Source organism: Limanda limanda, chromosome 18 (genome assembly GCF_963576545.1).
Source record: "Limanda limanda chromosome 18, fLimLim1.1, whole genome shotgun sequence".
Lineage (NCBI taxonomy): Eukaryota > Metazoa > Chordata > Actinopteri > Pleuronectiformes > Pleuronectidae > Limanda > Limanda limanda.
This window is the reverse complement of record NC_083653.1, coordinates 2,475,260-2,495,405: the sequence shown is the minus strand read 5'-3', so window position 1 is coordinate 2,495,405 and position 20,146 is coordinate 2,475,260. Positions and strand designations below refer to the sequence as shown.

The 20,146-nt window shown below is 45.2% G+C and overlaps 1 protein-coding gene across 1 annotated transcript; it reads right to left on the bottom strand.

Annotated features, from left to right (window-relative positions):
• Positions 1–3,163: 3,163 nt before the first annotated feature.
• On the bottom strand, positions 3,164–15,616 carry clvs2 (clavesin 2). Its single transcript, XM_061091426.1, has 5 exons — positions 15,228–15,616; positions 14,143–14,317; positions 4,435–4,545; positions 4,083–4,315; positions 3,164–3,257 (listed from the first exon to the last, which is right to left on the bottom strand). The coding sequence occupies exons 1-5, from the start codon at positions 15,614–15,616 to the stop codon at positions 3,164–3,166; spliced, it is 1,002 nt and encodes a 333-aa protein (XP_060947409.1).
• Between the last annotated feature and the right edge of the window lie 4,530 nt (positions 15,617–20,146).

Genomic DNA, 20,146 nt, shown 5'->3' with positions numbered 1-20,146 from the left:
TGTAAGAATAAAACTAAAAATCTTCTCCTGTGTGTTTAACTTCCTTTTTTACAACAGAACCATCCTGAGGATCGTTCAGACGCAGGTTCAGAGAAACTCGAGCAGTGTACAGATGTTTATTACATGTAAACATTATATCCTAACAACTGGAAGCATCTACAGTGGCTGTGTGTGTGTGGCTGTGTGTGTGTGTGTGTGTGTGTGTCTGTGTGTGTCTGTGTGTGTGTGTTTCCCTGTTTTTGGAGCTAATGTGTGTTTTCCTTTACTCCTCCGCCTGTGTGACTCACAGCCTTCGTGACAGCTCGACTGAATCCTGGTTTTTAAATGTGAAAAACTCCTCTCAGATGTTTGTTGAAGCACAGAAACGAATCTACAACTTGTGATGAACGTTGGTTTCTCTGGTTTCACCTTCGACCTGGAGCCGGCGTTTCTACGTTTCTCCAGAGAGCTTTGACTGAATCTGACACTTCGAACCCAACAAGTGAAAAAGTCTGATGACAAAAATATTCATTCGGTGTCTGGTATGAAAACCAGATGTGCAACACACACACTGAACATCACGATATTCAGAACTGAGTGTAATTTGTTGCAGATCCAAATGAAAATCTAGATCTATTAGAGAATTTAAATGTGGTTTCATAAGGAGAATGTCGGGCCTATAGGTGGAATATGTTCCCCAGTGGGAGGTCTAGGTTTTCCTGTAGTGGTTTTCTGTCCTCACTCTTTCAGCATCGCATCACGTGAGCAGCCGTTCTGTGCAGATTCTTACAAGGTTCCCAAAGTAAATCACCAGGAACCATTAAAAAGTCAGATATGGAGAGAAGTTGTAACACAGGACGATCAGCTGCAGGATCAACAAATGAAGGAACCAGTGTTTTACTGAGAAGTCGTGAATGTGACACTGGAATCTCTGCACGGAGCCTCCGAGCTGTTGGGAGTGAAGCCGACGTGTCACGTACGCTGGTGTGAGAGTTTAACATTCCAGCTGTCTGCTCTCGTCGAGGCCGGCCACCTCACGCCACGCGGCCGCCGGCCTCTCGGCGCTCGACTGTCTGTTTGCCAGCCGGCGCCTCCCTCTGCCCGCCTGTCCGCCTCCTCAACAGCCGCTCGCTCGGCAACATAAACCCGGCGGTGAACGGTTGATTTGGAGGAAAATAAACTCTGTCAAACTCCTTCAGCTTCACGTGGAGAAGTGTTTCAGTGAGTGAACAGTGGCTCTGTCATTTGAAACATCCGACTGCATCTCCACCTCAGCAGCAGCTCGTCTAACTGCTGAATTTAAACCAAACTGTGATTATAATAAAATACTTTAAATATGTAGAATAAAAACCTTTGAAATTAAACTCAACGTGTGTTTAAATCCCTTTTAAAAACACCTGATCAGGGCTGAGACGTGATCTTTGTTTGTCACGTTCCTGCTCAGTCGTTTTAATGAAGCTGTGAACGTCGCTGCTGCCTCGGATCCATCAGCTTCACCACAAACTCACTTTGTAAATGTAAATTAAAGACGTCATTGATTCTGCAGGTCTGGTGTGTTCACATGTCAGGAGACCTTTCAGACTCTAACGTGTGTGTGTGTGTGTGTGTGTGTGTGTGTGTGTGTATAGTTTTCTTGTAAACCGGATGTTATCTCTGTCGAGCAGCTTGTGTGTCGTCGCCCCTGGAATTTGTTTGTTTGTCTGTTTTTCAGCGAGATTACACAAAAACCATCAGATGGATTTCCCACAAAACTCAGTGAAAGTTTGGGACATGGATCAATAACACAACATCTGTGAGTGTGTGAGCTCTGATTGAATATCAGGGGAAAGTTGTCGGAGGTATGAGTTCCACTGAGTCAGTGTGTAACTACAACTAACTGTGTTACTATCGCCGGCTGTGGATCAGTGGAATATTATTAAAGTGGCACGAACGTCAATTAAAACTTCCTCATGCCGTCGTGCACGACACAAACAAAAGGGTGACCCGTTCGTGCTCCATAGCGCCCCTAGTGGTCGTGAACTCCACGCTTCACCTGAAAGCGTCCAAGAAACAGAATAACACGTGAAAGCTCAAACCTTCCATCACGTCTTTCAATCAGTAGCTGAACATGAGAAAAAGCTGACGGGTCAGACTGCAAATAAATACTGTTCATTTTTTAACTGCATAATACCAGAAACATCTTTAAATAAATACTAAGAAAGTGCATTGCAGCCCAGAATGAGGCAAAAAAGAATTATATCTACGTGTGTGTGTGTTACAAAATAATTTACATGTGATTTAAATGATCTAAAACATGCAAAACAATGTTAAATACCACTACGGTCCTTTACTGCCTTTAAATCTTATAATAACATCTTATAACAAACGTAAATCAACTCTCGACAAAAAGGAAAATACCTCCGAGGATCATTATTGCTGAAAACAGGAGAAACTCATCACAAAGCAACAAGGGGACGTGTTGACCTTTCGCTGCTTCCGTCAAATAAAATGTAGCCGCATTTATTTGGTTGGACACGAAAATCGCTGTTTTAAAACAAGTCGGAAGCTGCAACTGTTTCCAAATGAAAGAATAGATACTGCTCATGTGGTGGAAATGGCCGAAAAGGAAGAAGCAGATGATTGGTGTGGAGCCGACTGACTGTAAAGGGCTGTTTGCTTCTCCAGAGAGGCTGAGGGTTCGGACATTTTGCCCCACCCCCTACCCCCCCACCTCACTGTTGAGTCAATCCCAGTAAACCAGCCGCCTGGTGGCCAGTTTGGGTACAGGAGGTTGAACAAACTCTTTATCCTGAGCCGGCTGCCTGGGAATCAAACCCCCGAGCTTCCTTTTGGGAGTCTGATATTCCACTTTTCCACTTCCCTCATCACTTATATACTGTACAACTGCAGGAGATCGTGTAGGGGCTGGACTGTTCAGAGACGTTAATTTGCAGTTTTTTGGGGAATTGGCACTTGACAAATAACTGAATAAATAAATTTGTAGAACAGCATCAGCAGCTCTGAGGACGGCTTCGGTCTGAGACAACGTCCGACTGGTCTCCGTCCGCTTGTCTCATCGAGTTCAAGAGGAAGAAGAATCCGGCTTCCAGTGTGTGCACAGGTGAGTCTGGAGGAGTATCAGTGTGTGTGAATACTGATGTGGGGGGGGGGGGGATATTTTTTTGTTGGGCTGTAAATGTGTGGTTTAGTCCAGCGAGAGCAGCGGCTGCATGTTGTCCTCTCCGCTCTTCACCTTGTCCGGTCGCTTCAGGACGCCGGGCTCCACCACCGACTGAGACCTGCAGGGGGCGGGAGGGGGCGGGGGGGGGACAGAGCAGAACAACGTTAGCTTTGCGTCCTCACTGCTGCAGGCGGAGTCTCGCTTCAGAGCTGATGATCTGTTCACTTCCTGTGTTAGTGATGTCACGCTGCAGGCTCTGTGAGTCAGAGGGTTTCACACAGTGCTCATGATGAGTTACTGTCACACGGAGTCACGCCACACGCTGGCCTATCGGGGGAATCACACCTCAGAAAAATGTCAAACACACTCAGAGCGACATCGAGCCACAGACACAGCGAGTCTGTCTCCGGGCTGAGGACAGAGACCTGGACGTCCCTCTGAAGGTCAAAGGTCACAACGTTATGTGTCCGCAACACTGTGATGTAATCATCAAGTCCTTTTAAAGTCCGGTGACAGAAATAATATGTTTAAACTAGGGCTGGGCAAGTTAACTCGTTTTAATCGAGTTAACTCAAGTGATGAGTTAACTCGATTGTTTATCCGCCAATTATTTTCTTTTTTCCTGTTCTGCAGCAGTCAGCAACAGACTTTCACAAAATAAAAGCCTGACTTTCACAATAAAACAATAAATAATCAAACCTGAGTTAATGCGAGATAAAATAATTCGAGTTAACTCATCACTTGAGTTAACTTGATTGAAACGAGTTAACTTGCCCAGCCCTAGTTTAAACTCTAATATGTAATATTTAGTGACAGTAAAATGAATTTGTATTTGATGGACACGTATCCTGGATAATTTGGTTTCATTTTGTCAAGTGCGAAGAATTAGAAACACGTCGTCCATCTTTATTGCGTCTGTGGTAAGAAGTGTGCAGGATCTCACCTCTTCATGGTTTTCGGGGACAGGTTCTTCTCCAGGTCTCTCTCCAGGTCTTGCACCGACAGGGTGTAGGACTCCGGGCAGTAGTCCGTCTCCTCGTCGTAGGCGTGGTCCAGCAGCGCTCGCGCCCACGTGCCCATATCGTACGGCGGCATCATACCGCCGAGCTCCGACGGCAGGATCTCAGGGTGGATCAGCAGATGGAGGCTGTTCAGGTTGTTGCCGTGCATGAAGATCTGCACAGAGACAGGAAACACACGGCTGAAACTGACTTAAACTGAACATTATTTTTAATACCATATTAAATGTCTGCCTGAATCGACACACTGGTCCGGATCCCAGCGAGTGCACGTACCCTCTTCCTGGTCTTGTCTTTGAGGAAGGGTCTGATGACCGTGTACAGAGCGTGGATGTACCACGGCTGGTTCACAAAGTGGATTCCTCCAAATCGGGCAGGAAAACTGTCCTGTTGGAAACCGACACAAAACACGAGTCAATACAGAGATAACTTCAGGAGAAAATCTGGAGCGAATCAGCCAAAATATCCAACTATGGCTGAACAAGAGGAGTTCTTTCATCCCGAACAATGAAGCTTCTGCAGCCTTGACCAAAAAGAAAACCTTAACAGAAGCTTTGCAAGATTTGAAAACATTATTTAACTGTGATATTTAATTGTTTTGCAGACAAGAGAAGTCGTCCTGATACAGGGATGAATCTGGAGGAAGAAAAAAAAATCAAGGACCAACATAATCGTAAAATCAATCAAACCAACAGACGGGGGTGAAAACATAACCTCCTTGATGAAGGTCAATTTGGGAACATCTTGATTAAACTGGTTTTCGTCGCCCTTAACAAAGAGCCACTTTTGATTCAGAGGCTTTTCCAGCAAATGAAACATGACTTCTGTGAGTTTCCTGTCCCTCTTCATTAGATCAGCTCGGTGAATGAGCTCTAATCTCATCGTCAATAGGAAATGGTCCCGTCTATTTTAGGGTCACAGCCGAGTCCTGAGGGAAATGATCATGTGTTCGTGTACAGGTTAGTGAGAACACTGGGTTCCATAGGAGGCTGGACACAATCATCATAATTACAATATGTGTGTGTGTGTGTGTGTGTGTGTGTGTGTGTGTGTATGTGTGTGTGTGTGTTTTTTTGTTTATTCTATCCAGGTTTGTAAATTAGGGTTTAAACGATAGGACTCATCCAGGCCGAGGCCGCCGGCTACAAAACGCTTTGACCATATCAACATGAACCTTAGTGTTTAAACTCACGATTCATGATTCCCATTGATCTCTGTGACCTCCTGACCTTTCATTGAGCCTCAGCCGGGTTTAGCCTCTATGCCGGCCCCTGCTGTGGGTGTGACTGGTCCTGAGAACACGAGTCCTCTCTGATCCGGAGCAACAGATATGACAGAGCACATCCCGAGACTCTTAATGTTGAGCCTGCGTCTCCGCTCCCTCTGGACTCGTCTGACTCTGAACCCCCGACTAGGGTTGCAATATTCCGGGAATATTCAAAGTTGGAAACTTTCCATGGGAATTAACGGGAATTAACGGTAATATACGGGAATATACGGGAATTAACGGGAATTAACCGGGAATAAACTGGAAATGTTGTGGGTAATTTATACTAACTGTATTTACCTTGTCATATACAGACATAAATATAAACATTTTGTTGTGTCATAGGCTGATTTGAGCCCTGAGGAAACTTTGGGCACTTGACTATATGCTTCTGCATCGTTGTGTCATTCTTAACATAGGTCTTTGCACAGTATTTGCAAATGTACACAGCCTTTCCTTCTACATTGGATGGGGTGAAATGTCTCCACACATGAGAGAGTGCACGTGGCATTGTTCTGTAGAATAAGATGAGAAAAAAGTTTGTAAAAAAACACTAATGCAATGCCAGAGATATAAATAGTTAGCCAAACAATTGGAATCGTCTGTAAACATATTTTACAATTGATGGATAAATGAATGGAAATAGGCTAGATGAACAGATGAACAATCCTCAATCAGCATGCTAATATATTTTCCCCAGTAATATCATGGAAACTTACCTGACTAGTCCTTCACTCTACAGCAGGCCTCAATAGCCCTGCTGTAGAGTGAAGCATGCTGGGAGTTATCTGTGCATGTGATGGAAGAATGCACAGTGGAGGGTTGAAACTCAACGTTCCATACATCTTTAAAATAGAGTTTTGAATGATGTTTTTATTGCTCAGCGTTTAATTTGCATTGTTTTATTTTTTTCAAAATTCCCAAAATTCCCGAGCTTAATATTCCCGTGAAAAGTTTCCGGAAAGTCTCCGGAAATTTACCGGAAACTGTCCACCCCTTTGCAACCCTACCCCCGACACACACTCTGATGAAGGGACCTGCTGTATTATACATGAATCACTGAAGATGGAAACCGAGCTGCAGGGCCTCAGCTGCTCCGGGGGGGGGCCGGTGTCCGAGGAGGACGCAGAGAGACGGACAGCGATGTGTGGACGAGGAGACAACGCTCAGACAAAAGGTGTCGGAGGAGAATAACACGAGGTGAGAGATGATCGGAGACAATGCTTCATGTCTCATGATGGAGATTTTTCTCAGGTTTGATACCATAAGAACTAATTTAAGGATTTAGAATAAAAATCATGTTTCCATCTCATGTTAATTGTCTTTTGCAGGTGAATCTGTCAAAAAAGATGTTTTAATAAAGAAGAAATATTGTTAATAACAGCAGCTACAGGTTAAAACCAACTTAACGAATGAATCTAAAATAAATCACGTCTGTAATAATAAGAGGAAAATGTCTGTTCTGCTGCTTCAGAATAATTCGTCAGCTCCACAAACGGCTGGAGCCTCTTCTCTGATGTTCGGCCTCTCGGAGGCAAATGTCGATTCCAAACAAACAAGCGACTGAGGGGATTTATTTTTGGCTTCTCGCTGCAGGTCACTGCCGCGTGTTCAGTTACAGCAAAGGTTGATGGAAATGAAACGTGACAGAAAACAAAGAATAAGACGAAGTCCATCGGCAAAGAATCGTTTTGAAAGACAACATCAGTTCAGTCCTGAGATACGTTTTGTTAGAATGTCCCATGAAGCCTGTTGCTGGTTTCTCTAAACTGGACCCAGCTCCTGGTTTGTGGTTCCTGGTTTTATTCTACTAAAGTGTTTTAGAAATTCATCTGATTTAATATTCTAATTGTTTTGGATAAAATATATATACATGTTCAACTTTACAGGAAGTTTACATATATAACAGATCAGAGGAAAGAAACACTGAGAATACATCCTGTGTGTATTTTGTTGAGTAGCGTCACATTTCCCTTTGACCCTCGACCACTAAATTCGAATCAGTTCATCCTTGAACCCAAATGGACGCTTGTTTCTGACGTGGTGAGATTTCCTCCGAGCGTTTCCTGAGACACAACGTTCACAGACACACGAAGTTTGGTAGAAATCTGCAGTAACGTGCAACAGAGTTCGGGTCCCTGAGCTCGACTCGTGAGCAGCTGATGTGACAACCTCTGACTCGCATCGTGAACCACGAGTCTGTGGTCGTAGAGCGTCTGTCTCCATCTCGGCTTCTTCACCAGCTCGTCAGGTCGATGAGCTCCGTCCTCTGCTGCTGTCGCTTCCCATCCACAGCAGGAGGAGCAGACATGGCCCCCGGTGCAAGAGGAGAAGTGGGAAGAAATAAGAAGACATCCATTTGAGAGCTTCTCCTCTCAGGACGTAAAGTGTAGCCCCGGGGGACGACATTGTTTCGCTGCCGACTTGTTCTTTACAGAGGCCACTTCGAAGAGAAGATGGAGCTGAACGTTAAAACGAGTTGTTCAACCAGTCTTCACCTCAGTTTACAAATAAAAAGGATTAAAAACAAACCAGATCTCTAATAAATAAAGTATTTTACTCCACAGGACAAATTCAGCAAGAGTTCAACTTTAGTTCGCTCGTTCTCCTGTAATCAGTCAACACATGTTAAAGTCAGTCTCAGCTGACAAATGTCTGGTTTCCTTATAAAGTATTATCATCTAAAGCTTTAGGGTCCAGGTCACTTATAGCTAAGTGAGTAAGTGAGATCGAAAAACCGTATTTCTCAAATCCATTAACGAGCTCTACTGATTCTATTTACTAATGAAGACTGCAGCTGTCTCTGGTTCTCATGCTGGCTGCGTTCGCTGCAGTTCACCTGAACGTCCAGATTGTGGCTGAGGATCAACAGATCTGCTGCCAACACACAGAGCGAGGGAGAGAGAAAGAGAGAGATGAGGGGATGGAGGGGGAGAGAGAGAGAGAGAGAGAGAGAGAGAGAGAGAGAGAGAGAGAGAGAGAGAGAGAGATGAGGGGATGGAGGGGGAGAGAGAGGCAGCCGCTGAGGAGCGATTTGGCCAATCAACACTAATCGCTGCGTCATGATGACTCCTCCGAGCAGGAGAAACACTCCCTGCCAATCTGACCGAGAGTCAAAGTGCTGTGTGCATCTGTTTCTGTTAGAAATCCTCCAACAGTTTCATGTTCTGTGTCATCGCCTCATATGTATTCATTTAAAACCCTGTTGTGTGTTGACATTTCTCTCTTGCTGACCTACATGGTGAGTGACAAGTAAATGATCCTCAGGAGGATCAGGGGAAATGTTGAGAAGCTTCACACTGTTAAAGAAAAACATTCCTTGATTTTAAACCCAGTACAAATCCTCCCAACAAGGTTTTGTGGAAACGCAGAAGAAAACGTAACTTCCTTTGTGGAGGTAAAAATAGAATCTATAAAAAAAAACGATATAATGTAAAAGAAGTCTTTCTTTACTTTGTTTCTGTGTCTATTTTCTGCAACATTGCAAATACAATGATAAAACATCACAAATGCATAATGCATTTACAGTATTTTGTGACGCACTCGACCGATCAGCAGGTGCCCCCCCCCCCTCAAGCATCTTGGAAGACGAAGAAAGACAGAGACGAATAAAATGTGTTTCGGTCTCTGTACACACACACACACACACACACACACACACACACACACACACACACACACACACACACACACACACACAAACAAAAGGCAGCCCATCTGGAGGAGAGGGCAGAGCAAGCTAGCGCGGCAGTCGGACATGTTGCCGTGGCAACGTGGCAAGGGTGGGATGGATCAGGAGGGAGCCGGTGAGGCAGGAGGAGGAGGAGGAGGAGGAGGAGGAGGAGGAGGAGGAGGAGGAGGAGGAGGAGGAGGAGGAGGAGGAGGAGGAGGAGGAGGGAAGATGAAGCACATCGCATCAGGCAACTGGCTGCTGCTGAAGGAGAGGTTGCTTCTTCAGCCTCCGAAGTGAAGACGGATTCTGGAGATGATTTCTGTGACTCACTGTGTGAATTCATGTTTCTACAGAAGCTGCAGATCAGAGAGGATCAGATCCTTCGTGTGAACGCTGCCGGTCGATTCCGGTTGATTCGAGTGCGACAGAATGAACGATCACCTCAGTGAGGCTCGAGTGCTCGGCTGCTGGAGCCTCCCACCAGCCGCCCGCCCGCCAGTACTGTCTGTGGAGAACAATGATGGAGAGACTGAGCTGACGGGGGGGGCGGGAGGGCGGCGAGGGGGAAGGGGAGGATGATGATTGTTGTCAAAGGGGGCCGGGGGGGTAAAGAAAACAAAAGTGAGGAGGGGGGGAGGCCACAGGGGACAGAAGGAGAGGAGGAGGACTCTGAGGACGCCTGAAATCCAGAGTGTTTAGGATACGGATGCTCTTTCCGTCTGTGCTGAATCATAACGGTTTTACAGAAAAGTCCGTGATGGTTATCCCACCTCTTTTATTTTGCGTTATCTTGCTAATTAACAACCCAATTCACCGACAGGGGACAAAACATAAACACAATCATAATTTCTGCACGTGACAGAAACAAGCTCCTGGATTCAGTTTGAATTATTAAACGAAGGCCCAGTCTCATTATCCTCCTGCTTTCTAAAAGCACCACAGACGTTATTTAGTGAACAGCACAGCGATAAATAATTCCCTCATGCTGGACTTTCCCCACAAGCCTGGGAACATTAAGAGGTTTGGCCGAAGCAAATGACAAAAAAGTGCCTAATGGACAAAATCCCAGATCATCATCTTCATCATCATCATCATCATCGCTGCTGCTGCTGCAATCTAATCAACTCATTCCCGGGTCAAGGTCGATCCGTCACCACGTTAGAGACAAATCCTGCAAATCGACACAGAGACATGAGACGCGTCCTCCAGGTCAACGTCCTCAGTATCACTTTCACAATAAAAGCATGTTGAACGCACAACGCTGCAGTCAGACCACATTAACCAGGTGATGCATATCTCAGGGACAAGACGTTTACACAACACGTCCACTCGTCCACTCGTCCACTCGTCCACCTGCAGCCTCCACAAACAGCTTCTCCACAGTCATAGAAACGACTCAAACATAAACTACGAATAAGAAAAAAGGATCAAACCCTGTTTTTTAAGAAAGGGATTAATTTAATTTGACTGTTTTTATTGAGTTTGTTTTGGACAAGCTGCAATACACCAGATAATAGAAAGCTGTTTTTAAACTTTTAAAAGAAGAACAACCCAAAATAAGGTTTTTGCCGACTTGAATGTTTAATCCCTCTTTAACAGTGTAATCCTGCAGGATTAGGACTGGATGGTTTGAAGCTCGTCGTGCACACGCTCTCACTGTTTCACCTCCTGTGTTTCTCAAGGCTCTTTCAGCTCATCTCTTTTATAAGAGCATAAAGAAAAATGGGTTCTTTTCACGTAAGTGTGTAAGTGGAGCAGCGCATGTTGTGTATCCAAAGAGGAGCCAGCACACAAACCACAGACAATACAGTGAGTGTCACAGAGAGCACGTTAACAGCTGGACTGGACTGAGGGTCGAGTCGAGGACGCCACGCTCTGCTGTGTCAGCTCCTGAGCTGGACGTGTCCATCACTGTCCCTTAGATTCTCGCTCTAGAGAAACAAACTGCAGAAGTCTAAGAATTCCATATAATCCGCTTTCAGACGTGGACTGAACTGCAATAATCTGATGAAATGTTTCCAGAGAGACGGCAAAGCGTTCGAGTTAGCTGCTGTGGACAAGTCAAGCTAGAGAGATCGTCTGAGTGAGCAAGGTCGGGACTACAGCAGAATCATGTCAGAGAACTGTTGATGACTTTTTGACTCCTTAATATGAGCAAGTATCTTTAAAAGCTGATGCCAGAGGTCTATTAAACTCTAATAGTTGTGGTCCCCTGAAGATGAACCATACGGGCGTTTCTTTCTCTATCCTCAAGTCAAAGTTGCCACATTTTACCAATAACCAAAAGCCGATGACCATGACATTTGAGCCCAATCAAACTCCCCTGAGGATGAACCCTTTGATACAGGAGATATCTCCTAATCTGACAGACACGTCATCTTTTTACATTATTTGATTAAAACATCAGATTTTTGACTCTAAATTCCATCAAAGGATTCTGGGACATCGGGAGTCAGAGACAAAAACAAACAAACCGAGCAGCAGTCAGATATTTGTGGTTGTAATAAGCGTTGAGGCCTCTAGGGGTCACCGGAAGGGATCAGACTTCTGACGTGATCAACACACTGTGGCACAAATCTGGATCCCAAGACACGTGGCCTACATGCTGCTGGTGTTCGCTCTCATCCAACATCGAGGAAATCTGAATAAAGCTGCTTCGAGTCCCATCGACAGAGAGAACGTGGACATATATATCTGCACTTACTGTAAAAACAGCAATTAAATACAGTCTTATTATTTTATTTGAGGCCAAAGTCTGATTTTCTTACTCATCGCATTTCATGTCTCGATCTGGACTCATGTCTGTTGACATTCCATCTCTCCCTTTTCAGCATGAATATGAATCATGTGTTAAAATAATAATATTAAAGCAAAGCAAGACAAGACTAAATTAAATCATCTTTGCACATAATTATTCCACAGAGGAACGAGATAGTTAATCAGAACGTGAAGATCGTCGTCACCTATAATTTAGTTTTCCCATCTTTTCCTTCTGTAGGAAAATTACATTGAATTGGATTCTAGGTCCCTGATGATTCCAAGTTGTGTTATTTGCCAAATGGATTACTCATCGCATTTCATGGATTCAAATCAAATCGATCCATTATGCATCTTCCTTTTGTTTCCTGGCCTGACGGAGGAGGAGTCGCTCTCAGCGGGGAATGACTCAGGGCTCAGCTAATAGCTCCCATCAATAATTCAGGCTCTAATCTGTGTCTGGAGAAGCTTCAGAAATGTGTTATATGTGGACTCGTCTCACCGAGGCACCAGACACAGTTATTCCCCTCGGCCTGAAAGAGGGAGAAGGATTTCTCCCTCAGCAGCGAACCACCTCCACTCCGTGCTGACCGGGCAGAAAACTCATGTTTGCAGAAAGTGGAGGAGGTGGAAGAAAGTTCACAGGAAAACTTTATTCATTTAAATCTTGCTGGTTACTGACAAATGAATTAGATGGATCGTATTTACATCTGTTTCCTAAGTTCCTTACAAACTTCCACAGAGTTTCTCCCCCACAGTCGAGCGTCAGTGTGAATAAACCGGGGAACAGATCTTTATGCAGCAGCTCATCACCACAGAACCGACTCTGCACTGGTCTCCTTTCCTCCGGGAATCACTTCATAATAAAGTGCTGTATCATTCCCTGCTTAATAACCAGCTGCAACAACTTTAATGTAGTTTCAATATATCATTTTTTGAACAGGTGAAGGGAAAAAGCTTCTTATCTGCAGGAACTACTCGACCTCTGGATCATATTTCTTAGGATCATATTTCGACTCTTAGTGCGTCCGTTAGTCTCCATATGGAAAATAAAAGAAAGAGAATTCCGTGACGATTCAAAGTTCCGACAGTTTGTCGTTCACCACAAGCTCCTGAGATCATCCGACCTCGATGCATCTCACTCAACACCTCCCTCCAGAAACGCTCCAGTCAAATCAGATTTGACTAATGCAGCTAAACACAAATTGGCAGATGATTCTCGAGAAGGGTGAGAAAGCAATAACACACACTCACACACATACACACACACACACACACACAAACACACCAAACACACACACGAGAAGCAGAGCTGTTACCAGAGGACATCTACACAACCCTGTGCCTTTTCTCCTGCCATCATTTCAATAATGATGTTCTTGGTGTCCTGATTACTGAGGGGACGTGTTCATGAAAAACCCTGAACACACAAACACGGACACATTTCTCTCGTTACTCTGTTTTCTGTGCGGTATGAAAGATAAACTGGAAACCCGTCTCTCATTAGAGGAAGCAGCAACAAAACCAAACCGAACTGACAACCATGACAAATCTCCCCTCGGTTCTTTCCTCTTCGCACCATCTACCTGCCAAACGAGCCTTGAAGGAAAAACACAGCAGCCGGCAGTGTGCGTTCAAATCGGAAATGTCATTATTCCCTTCTGCTGGTCTTTAAACAAGCTCACGGCTTTGACGCGACGCTCGACTCGTTCTTAAGTGGAACGTTTCGGGAGCAGCGAGGATGATGGGAAGGGAGCTGGAGGTTTGTTCTTCCTCCGTCAGGAACTGAGGAACTGAACTTCAGGGTTGAGTAGAGCTGAGGATTCCTGTCTTTCCCCTCGGCTCCGACAACAAACACAAAGCGTCTCTGCTGGAGGACGTGTCTGCTGATCTTCAGACGCTGAGATAAATCTGGAAAGCTGCTGCAACTTACATTTATTTTCAGTGTCTCTTTGCAATCAATTAACAGCCAATAAAACCCCAGACTGTAAAAGGATTTCAAGTTTCCGGTAACATCTCTGGAAAACCCGAAGGACCACATCCTTCCACCAGGATTCATGCTGATCTGTCACATTCTTTTAACGAATCGATCAAGAAGCAGACAAGGTGAAAACACAGCATCCCTGTTGAGGTTAAAAATCTAAGATATTTATCTGCTTCATCCTCCAGCGTGAAGTGATTGTTAATCTCCAGTTGTTTGACAGTAACTGACTTGTATCTAATCTGCTCTCTCTTATGACAAAGGTTTGATTAAGCTGAGTTCCCTAAAACTAAAGAAGCATCTGACCTGCAGCCCCTCGATGGCCAGACGCAACATGCTGGGAGTCAGCTTGGACGCCTGCTTGAAGGTGAAGTTACTCCAGTCGATGGTGAGGATGAAGCCGTTGACCTGCAGCTCTGGATCCTCGATCATAGATTCCAGCGACAGCAGGATCGCCCTCAGAATGTCCACAAACGTGTATCTGTGGAGGAAGCACAGAAAACCTTTAACTCATGGAGCTGGACCTGAAACCAGCAGCTGGATTAGTTAGTAGCTTATTTAGTAAGTCTTTATTTTGCAACACATGACGATTCCGCACCGTAAGAGGTTGTGAGGTATAAAAACTTGGAAAAAAACATGGTATCATCATATGATTTTTGTATCGTCAGGTTGCATTTTTTTTTGCATTGCCAACAGTTGTGGATCAGGAGGAAAGACTCGGACTGGGTCCTGAGAGGTTAGGGTCCCACCCAGCTCCCATCAGCCTGGTGGGCCTGAAGGTGGGAGGTGATCAAAACACCCAGTGACGCTGAGGTAAAGAACACAACTAGAGAAGAAAAGACCTTCACACATGTGGTCAAGTCTCTCCGCATCTGTATCGCTAACTTTATTACAGACTGGCTCAGCTGAAGGAGTCCAGGAGTTTTCTCATGAACGATGTGTGATCGACTCCACTTCATTAGAATGGATTTTAAAACCCTGAGTCTCTTCTATTCTCTGTGTCTCTTTACTCTTTCTAAAAACACTTTTTCATGGTTTTCTACTTCAAGTATGTCTCCATCGTTTCTACAGATCCCCCACAATGCAATGCACGGAGAGAAGCACACTCTCTCTCTCTCTTTTTCGTTTGATTGATGTGATTTTTAAAAGGATTTCACGTTTAATTTATCATATTTTTAACCCTTTTCTGTTTCGCTGTGTGATATTTAAGTTGCACTGGAATGTTTCCTGTTGTTCACCTTCAATTTGTTTTAATTGTTAACTTGCACGTCTTGTAATTGTGTTTTCAAAGGTGCTATATAGATACAGTGCATTGACATTATAATTATTATTCATTAAACATCTTGTTTGAGCTTCACTATGTTCTATGAGGTGTAATCATGGTCCATCACCTGCTCTGGTCCCAGTTGGCTGCGAACAGGACCATTATTTTCCTGCCGTATCGGTCCAGGTTGGACAGCACCCCGGGGAACCCGTCCTTCAGGGCCTGCTTGATGCCCGGGTCCGTGGCTTTCAGGTTCTTGAACATGTCCAGGTTCTGCTGCCGGTACTCGAAGTACTGAGCCAGCAGCCGGAACGCCTCGAAGTGGTTGAACTTCCGCGCCCGCAGGAACCTGAGGATGAACGCGTCGTCCGTCCTGAGGAAGCCGATGTCCGGCCGGGTGATGATCATGTCCCGGACCTCCTGGATGTCCTGGTGCAGAGTCTCCGGGTTCTCCTTCAGCTCCACCTTGGCCTTCTCCAGGGTCTCCGGAGAGAGGCCAGCCTGCAGGTGAGTCATCCTCTGCAACAGCTGTGCCTCAGGACCAGGACCCGAGCAGCGGCTTCCTGCAGCAACAGGGAGAAGAGGAGTGATGAGGTTCTGCTCCCGGATCAGAGGCGGACTTCAGACGGAGGCCTGCTGCTCGGTAATCCACCCGGAACTCACACAGATGCTGCTGCTATGATGCTCCTGCGATGCATTAGCAACATATGGGCCAGCGGCCACTTTTACGCACGGACGCATTTCATTTCCACCTCAGAGAATCCAACTTTATCCGGATGCTTTCAGATCATGAACCGGGTCCTGGAGGCTTCAGGCTTCAGTGCGTCCGAGCTGCTGGTGCGGGCGGCCCGAGGCCGACAGACAGCCGCTTCCCTGCATGTCACAGCCGCTCCTCGCCTGCTCGCTCCTCCTGTGGCACAATGACGACGACGACAGCATCACCAGCTTCCCGGCGTCGCTCCGGCGGCCAGGCACTGCGGCACAAGCCTGCAGCACCTGCTACATCACCAGGATTCCTCCGCCTTCACAACGCCTCTCCATCCGCCGACTGGTCCTGATGCTGCTGCTGGTCCTGATGCTGCTGTTGCTGCTGGTCTTGATGCTGCTTCTGGTCCTGATGCTTCTGGTCCTGATGCTTCTGGTCCTGATGCTTCTGGTCCTGATGCTGCTGGTCCTGATGCTGCTTCTGGTCCTGATGCTGCTTCTGGTCCTGATGCTGCTGGTCCTGATGCTGCTGCTGCTTCTGGTCCTGATGCTGATGCTGCTCTGTCTCAGATGTGCCCCCTTGTTTCCGCCTCTACATCCCAGTTTGAATCATTCCAGTTTCCCAACATCCTCCACAGTCTGGGTGTGACTTCACATGTTAAAGCCCCAGAAAAGGGGGGGTGGGGGTGTCCAGCATCACAGGTGTCCCCGAGAGGTTTTGTTCCCCTCCTGCCTCCGGGTCCTAGGTTTAGTGAGAGGGGTGGGGGTGCATGCACTAGGGTGGATGATGGAGGGGGGGGGATTACCGTCTCCTCCTCCTCCTCCTCCTCCTCCTCCTCCTCCCGCCGCTGCCGTCTGTTCGCTGGGAGAGTGACTGACAACCAGAGAGTCTGAAGCTGCGGTCGGTGAATGGACGCCAGCGGCGGGGGGAAGGGATGGATGGATGGAGGAGGGGGTGGAGCAACAAGATGAAAGGCAACAGATATAAAAAAAAGAAAAAAGAAAGGGAGAAAGGGCAAGGTGGCAGAGGGATGGAGGGATGGAGGGATGAGGAGGGACGTGGACGTGGAGGAGGAGCCACAGAGGATGAAGGAAGCTGAATTACGCAGAAACATATAAAGATAATTCATCATAAGCTTTGAAATCTGAACTCACATCGGAAAAGAAACTGAACAAACCTACTCAACAAAAATCACCAACAAATATCAACAACAGGAATATTTGAAACTTGTATTTTCTGTGTAATTGTCCATTTTCCAAAAGATAATTAGAAATATTTATATCTACATATATATTCACTGGACTTTCTAATTCATCAAAAATACAGAAATATCCATGAGATTAAATATTATGAACAATATATGAACAAATACAAAATTTGTGAGGAATCCTACAATAAAGAATATATAATAAATGGGACATGGGCTGAATAAAGAGAGGGGGGGGGGATTCAAATGAGATGAATGAAAGGTGGGAGGATGGGGGGGGGGGGCGGAGTCAGGGTTTGAGGCCTGAGGCAAAATCAATCATCCTTTTCTGTTCTTTAGTCACAGGAGCCACTGGACGACTCGTCATGGAAACTTTAAATCACTTCATGGTTTTCAGAGAATATTTTCTTCACAGTTTTTAGACTTTTAAAATAAACCTTAAATCTCCTCAGGCTGCTGGAGGTGAGGGGGGGGGGGGGGGGCTGCACCTCCTACTGGTGAGGGGCAGCGACTGCAAGGCAAACAAGTTTCTCTGAGATCAAATCAAGAAACTGAATCAGTTTTATTTTCCTGAGAAGCTGAGAACTGAGAGGATTGATTCTACTGAGATTAAAAGGAGGATTTATAGTTGAATGAATTGATAATGGGTGTATGTATGTGTGTGTGTGTGTGGGGGGGGGGGGTTGGGGAAAAGGCCACGGCCTGAATTTAGCAAAGGAAGGGGGGGGTGACTGGGTCCCAGGGGAGATGGGGGGGTGATAATAATTGCCCTCTGCAGGAGTGAATCCATTAAACGGAGTGAGAGCATGGATTGGAAATGACTTCTGCTTCCCAGAGGCACCGCTGTGGTTTCCTGAGGAGCTTCCTCCAGCTGCAGGTTCACCACAGAACCGACGAGAGTGTGCAGGTGAAAGACGCTCTCATAACTAATGTGTCCGAACCTTGTTGGCGTCGACCTATTGCTGACCTTTAAAGGGACTCTTACCTTTGTTGCATTTTTACACTTTTTTTGGATAAGGTTAAATTGGTATTAATAAGGTAATGACACTCTAAAATGCAAGACAGACCCACCAGGAGTAAAAACAAACAATTATTTCACTCTCATAATATTTAGTGAAAACTTCAACCAATAAAATTCTTCGGACCGAAGGACCTTATTGGCCGACAGACCTGTCTGTTTGCTGCATGGACATGCAGGTTTTCCGTCTGCTTCTTGTGGCGCATTCGGGCCCGTCATCATATGTGAATGTAAATGTATATAACTTACCGGTGCTTCTGAATCCGAATCCATTGCTTTGGTAAACAAAAACTCACGTGCGTGCGCGGAGGCAGTAGGTTGTAAGTCTGCTTGTAAATAAAGTTTCTTCAAAAAAACACCGCGGATGGGAACGAGGGGGTGGGGCATTGGAGGAAGGCGGGATGATTTGAATGTGCTGTAATTCTCAAATGCAACAAAGGTAAGAGTCCCTTTAACTCAGGTTTGATTATTTATTGTTTTATTGTGAAAGTCAGGCTTTTATTTTGTGAAAGTCTGTTGCTGACTGCTGCGGAACCGGAAAAAAGAAAATAATTGGCGGATAAACAACCATGGATAAGAATACGGAGCTTTTACATGGCCATTTTCATTTTAAAGTTCTTCCAGACGGCGGAGTCGACAGAACCAAAGTTATTTGTAGCCACTGCCAAGGTGAATTTTCTTATCACCGGAGAACTCCCAGTCTAAAATATCACTTAATGCAAAACACACAGTTGATATCAGCAAATCACTCAACGAAACAGCGAGCGGAGCTTCGGCAGACTACGTTAGACGCAGGGAGGAGTATACATTTTTCATAACGAAGAGGATAACATTAGTGCCCTGGCAGTGGCATTGAGCTTTAATTTTGTATTTGCTTTGATAACATTGTTAAGTTGAGATTTACACTGAATATTTTATTTAACTGCTACTGTATTAAATGCTGATGTTAAAAGTGTTTGCACAACAAATGTTATGGCACGTTCGTTCATATGGCAGAACATTGAAAATAAAATTGCGCTATACACTACTTTTTAATTCATTATTGGATTTTGCGTATACAAATGCGATTAATCGTGATTAATCGGGGTAATCATGCGATTAATCGCGATTAAAACTTTTAATCGTTGCCCAGCCCTAGTTAGAACTTTGATTGGCGTCGACCTATTGCTGACCTTTAAGGCCTCTTCTTCTGGACAAGATCATTCTCACAGAGCAAAATGATTGAGGCCCAGGTTTGGTCCATATCACCTGGTGATCCGCCTCCGGTTCCAAATCTGGGCCGAAGGTAAACCATAACAATCCCGACAGTCAACCTAATGTGCCCGAGATTGTTTTGTGCTGTTTGGGCCAAATTCACCATTTACCACACGGGCCACTTTAGGTTCACATCCATTTAGTTCCAAGCATAGATATATATAAAGGCTAGATGTCTCGTTCGACGGAGGCGGATGTCACCTCATGGCGGCCATCTTGCCAGAGGTTGCTCGCTCATCCATAACATTGTGTTGGTAGTGGTAAATAACCATAACTTGCTCAATTTTCAACCGATTTTGAAACGGTCTGATTTGTTATAAACGTCAGAGATGTAGTTATGACAATAACAAAGGCAATGTTATGGGTGAGAGAGCTGCCCGATGCAAGATGGCCGCCATGTGGTGACGTTCGTCTCCGTTGGCCGGCAACGCGGCCGAGTCATCTAGTGTTTATATCTATGCGCTCACCTATAACATTGTGTTGGTAGTGGTAAATAACCATAACCTGCTCAATTTTCAACCGATTTTTTTGTATAAAATCCAGATTAATCTTATTTGTGGATTTAGGAAGTGAATCATCGCTGGTTTGAGTTGTTGTGAATTACACATGTTTTGTGTTTGTGGAGTTTTAACTGAAGCTTTGAACAAAACAGATGATTAACCACAGACTGATCCAGGAACTGTCACACCTGAACACGGAGGCTCCATGGCTCCCTCTGCTGTCAGTCTGTGGTAAGTGCAACTGGAGTCTGAAAGGATGAGAACACACACTTTATTGCACTTTATGATTTTTCCATTTGTCTTTTAAAACTGCAGATTATTTTCTGTTGTCTTTTATTTGTTTGTTTGTGCACACAGGTTT

Bases quoted from the DNA above. Each gene is read 5' to 3' on its own strand.
- clvs2 (XM_061091426.1), bottom strand. From the start codon at position 15,616: ATGACTCACCTGCAGGCTGGCCTCTCTCCGGAGACCCTGGAGAAGGCC. The intron at 14,318-15,227 runs GTGATGGACCAT...CTTCCTCCACAG, and splicing joins GCCAACTGGGACCAGAGCAG to ATACACGTTTGTGGACATTC. The intron at 3,258-4,082 runs GTGAGATCCTGC...CGCCCCCTGCAG, and splicing joins TCCCCGAAAACCATGAAGAG to GTCTCAGTCGGTGGTGGAGC.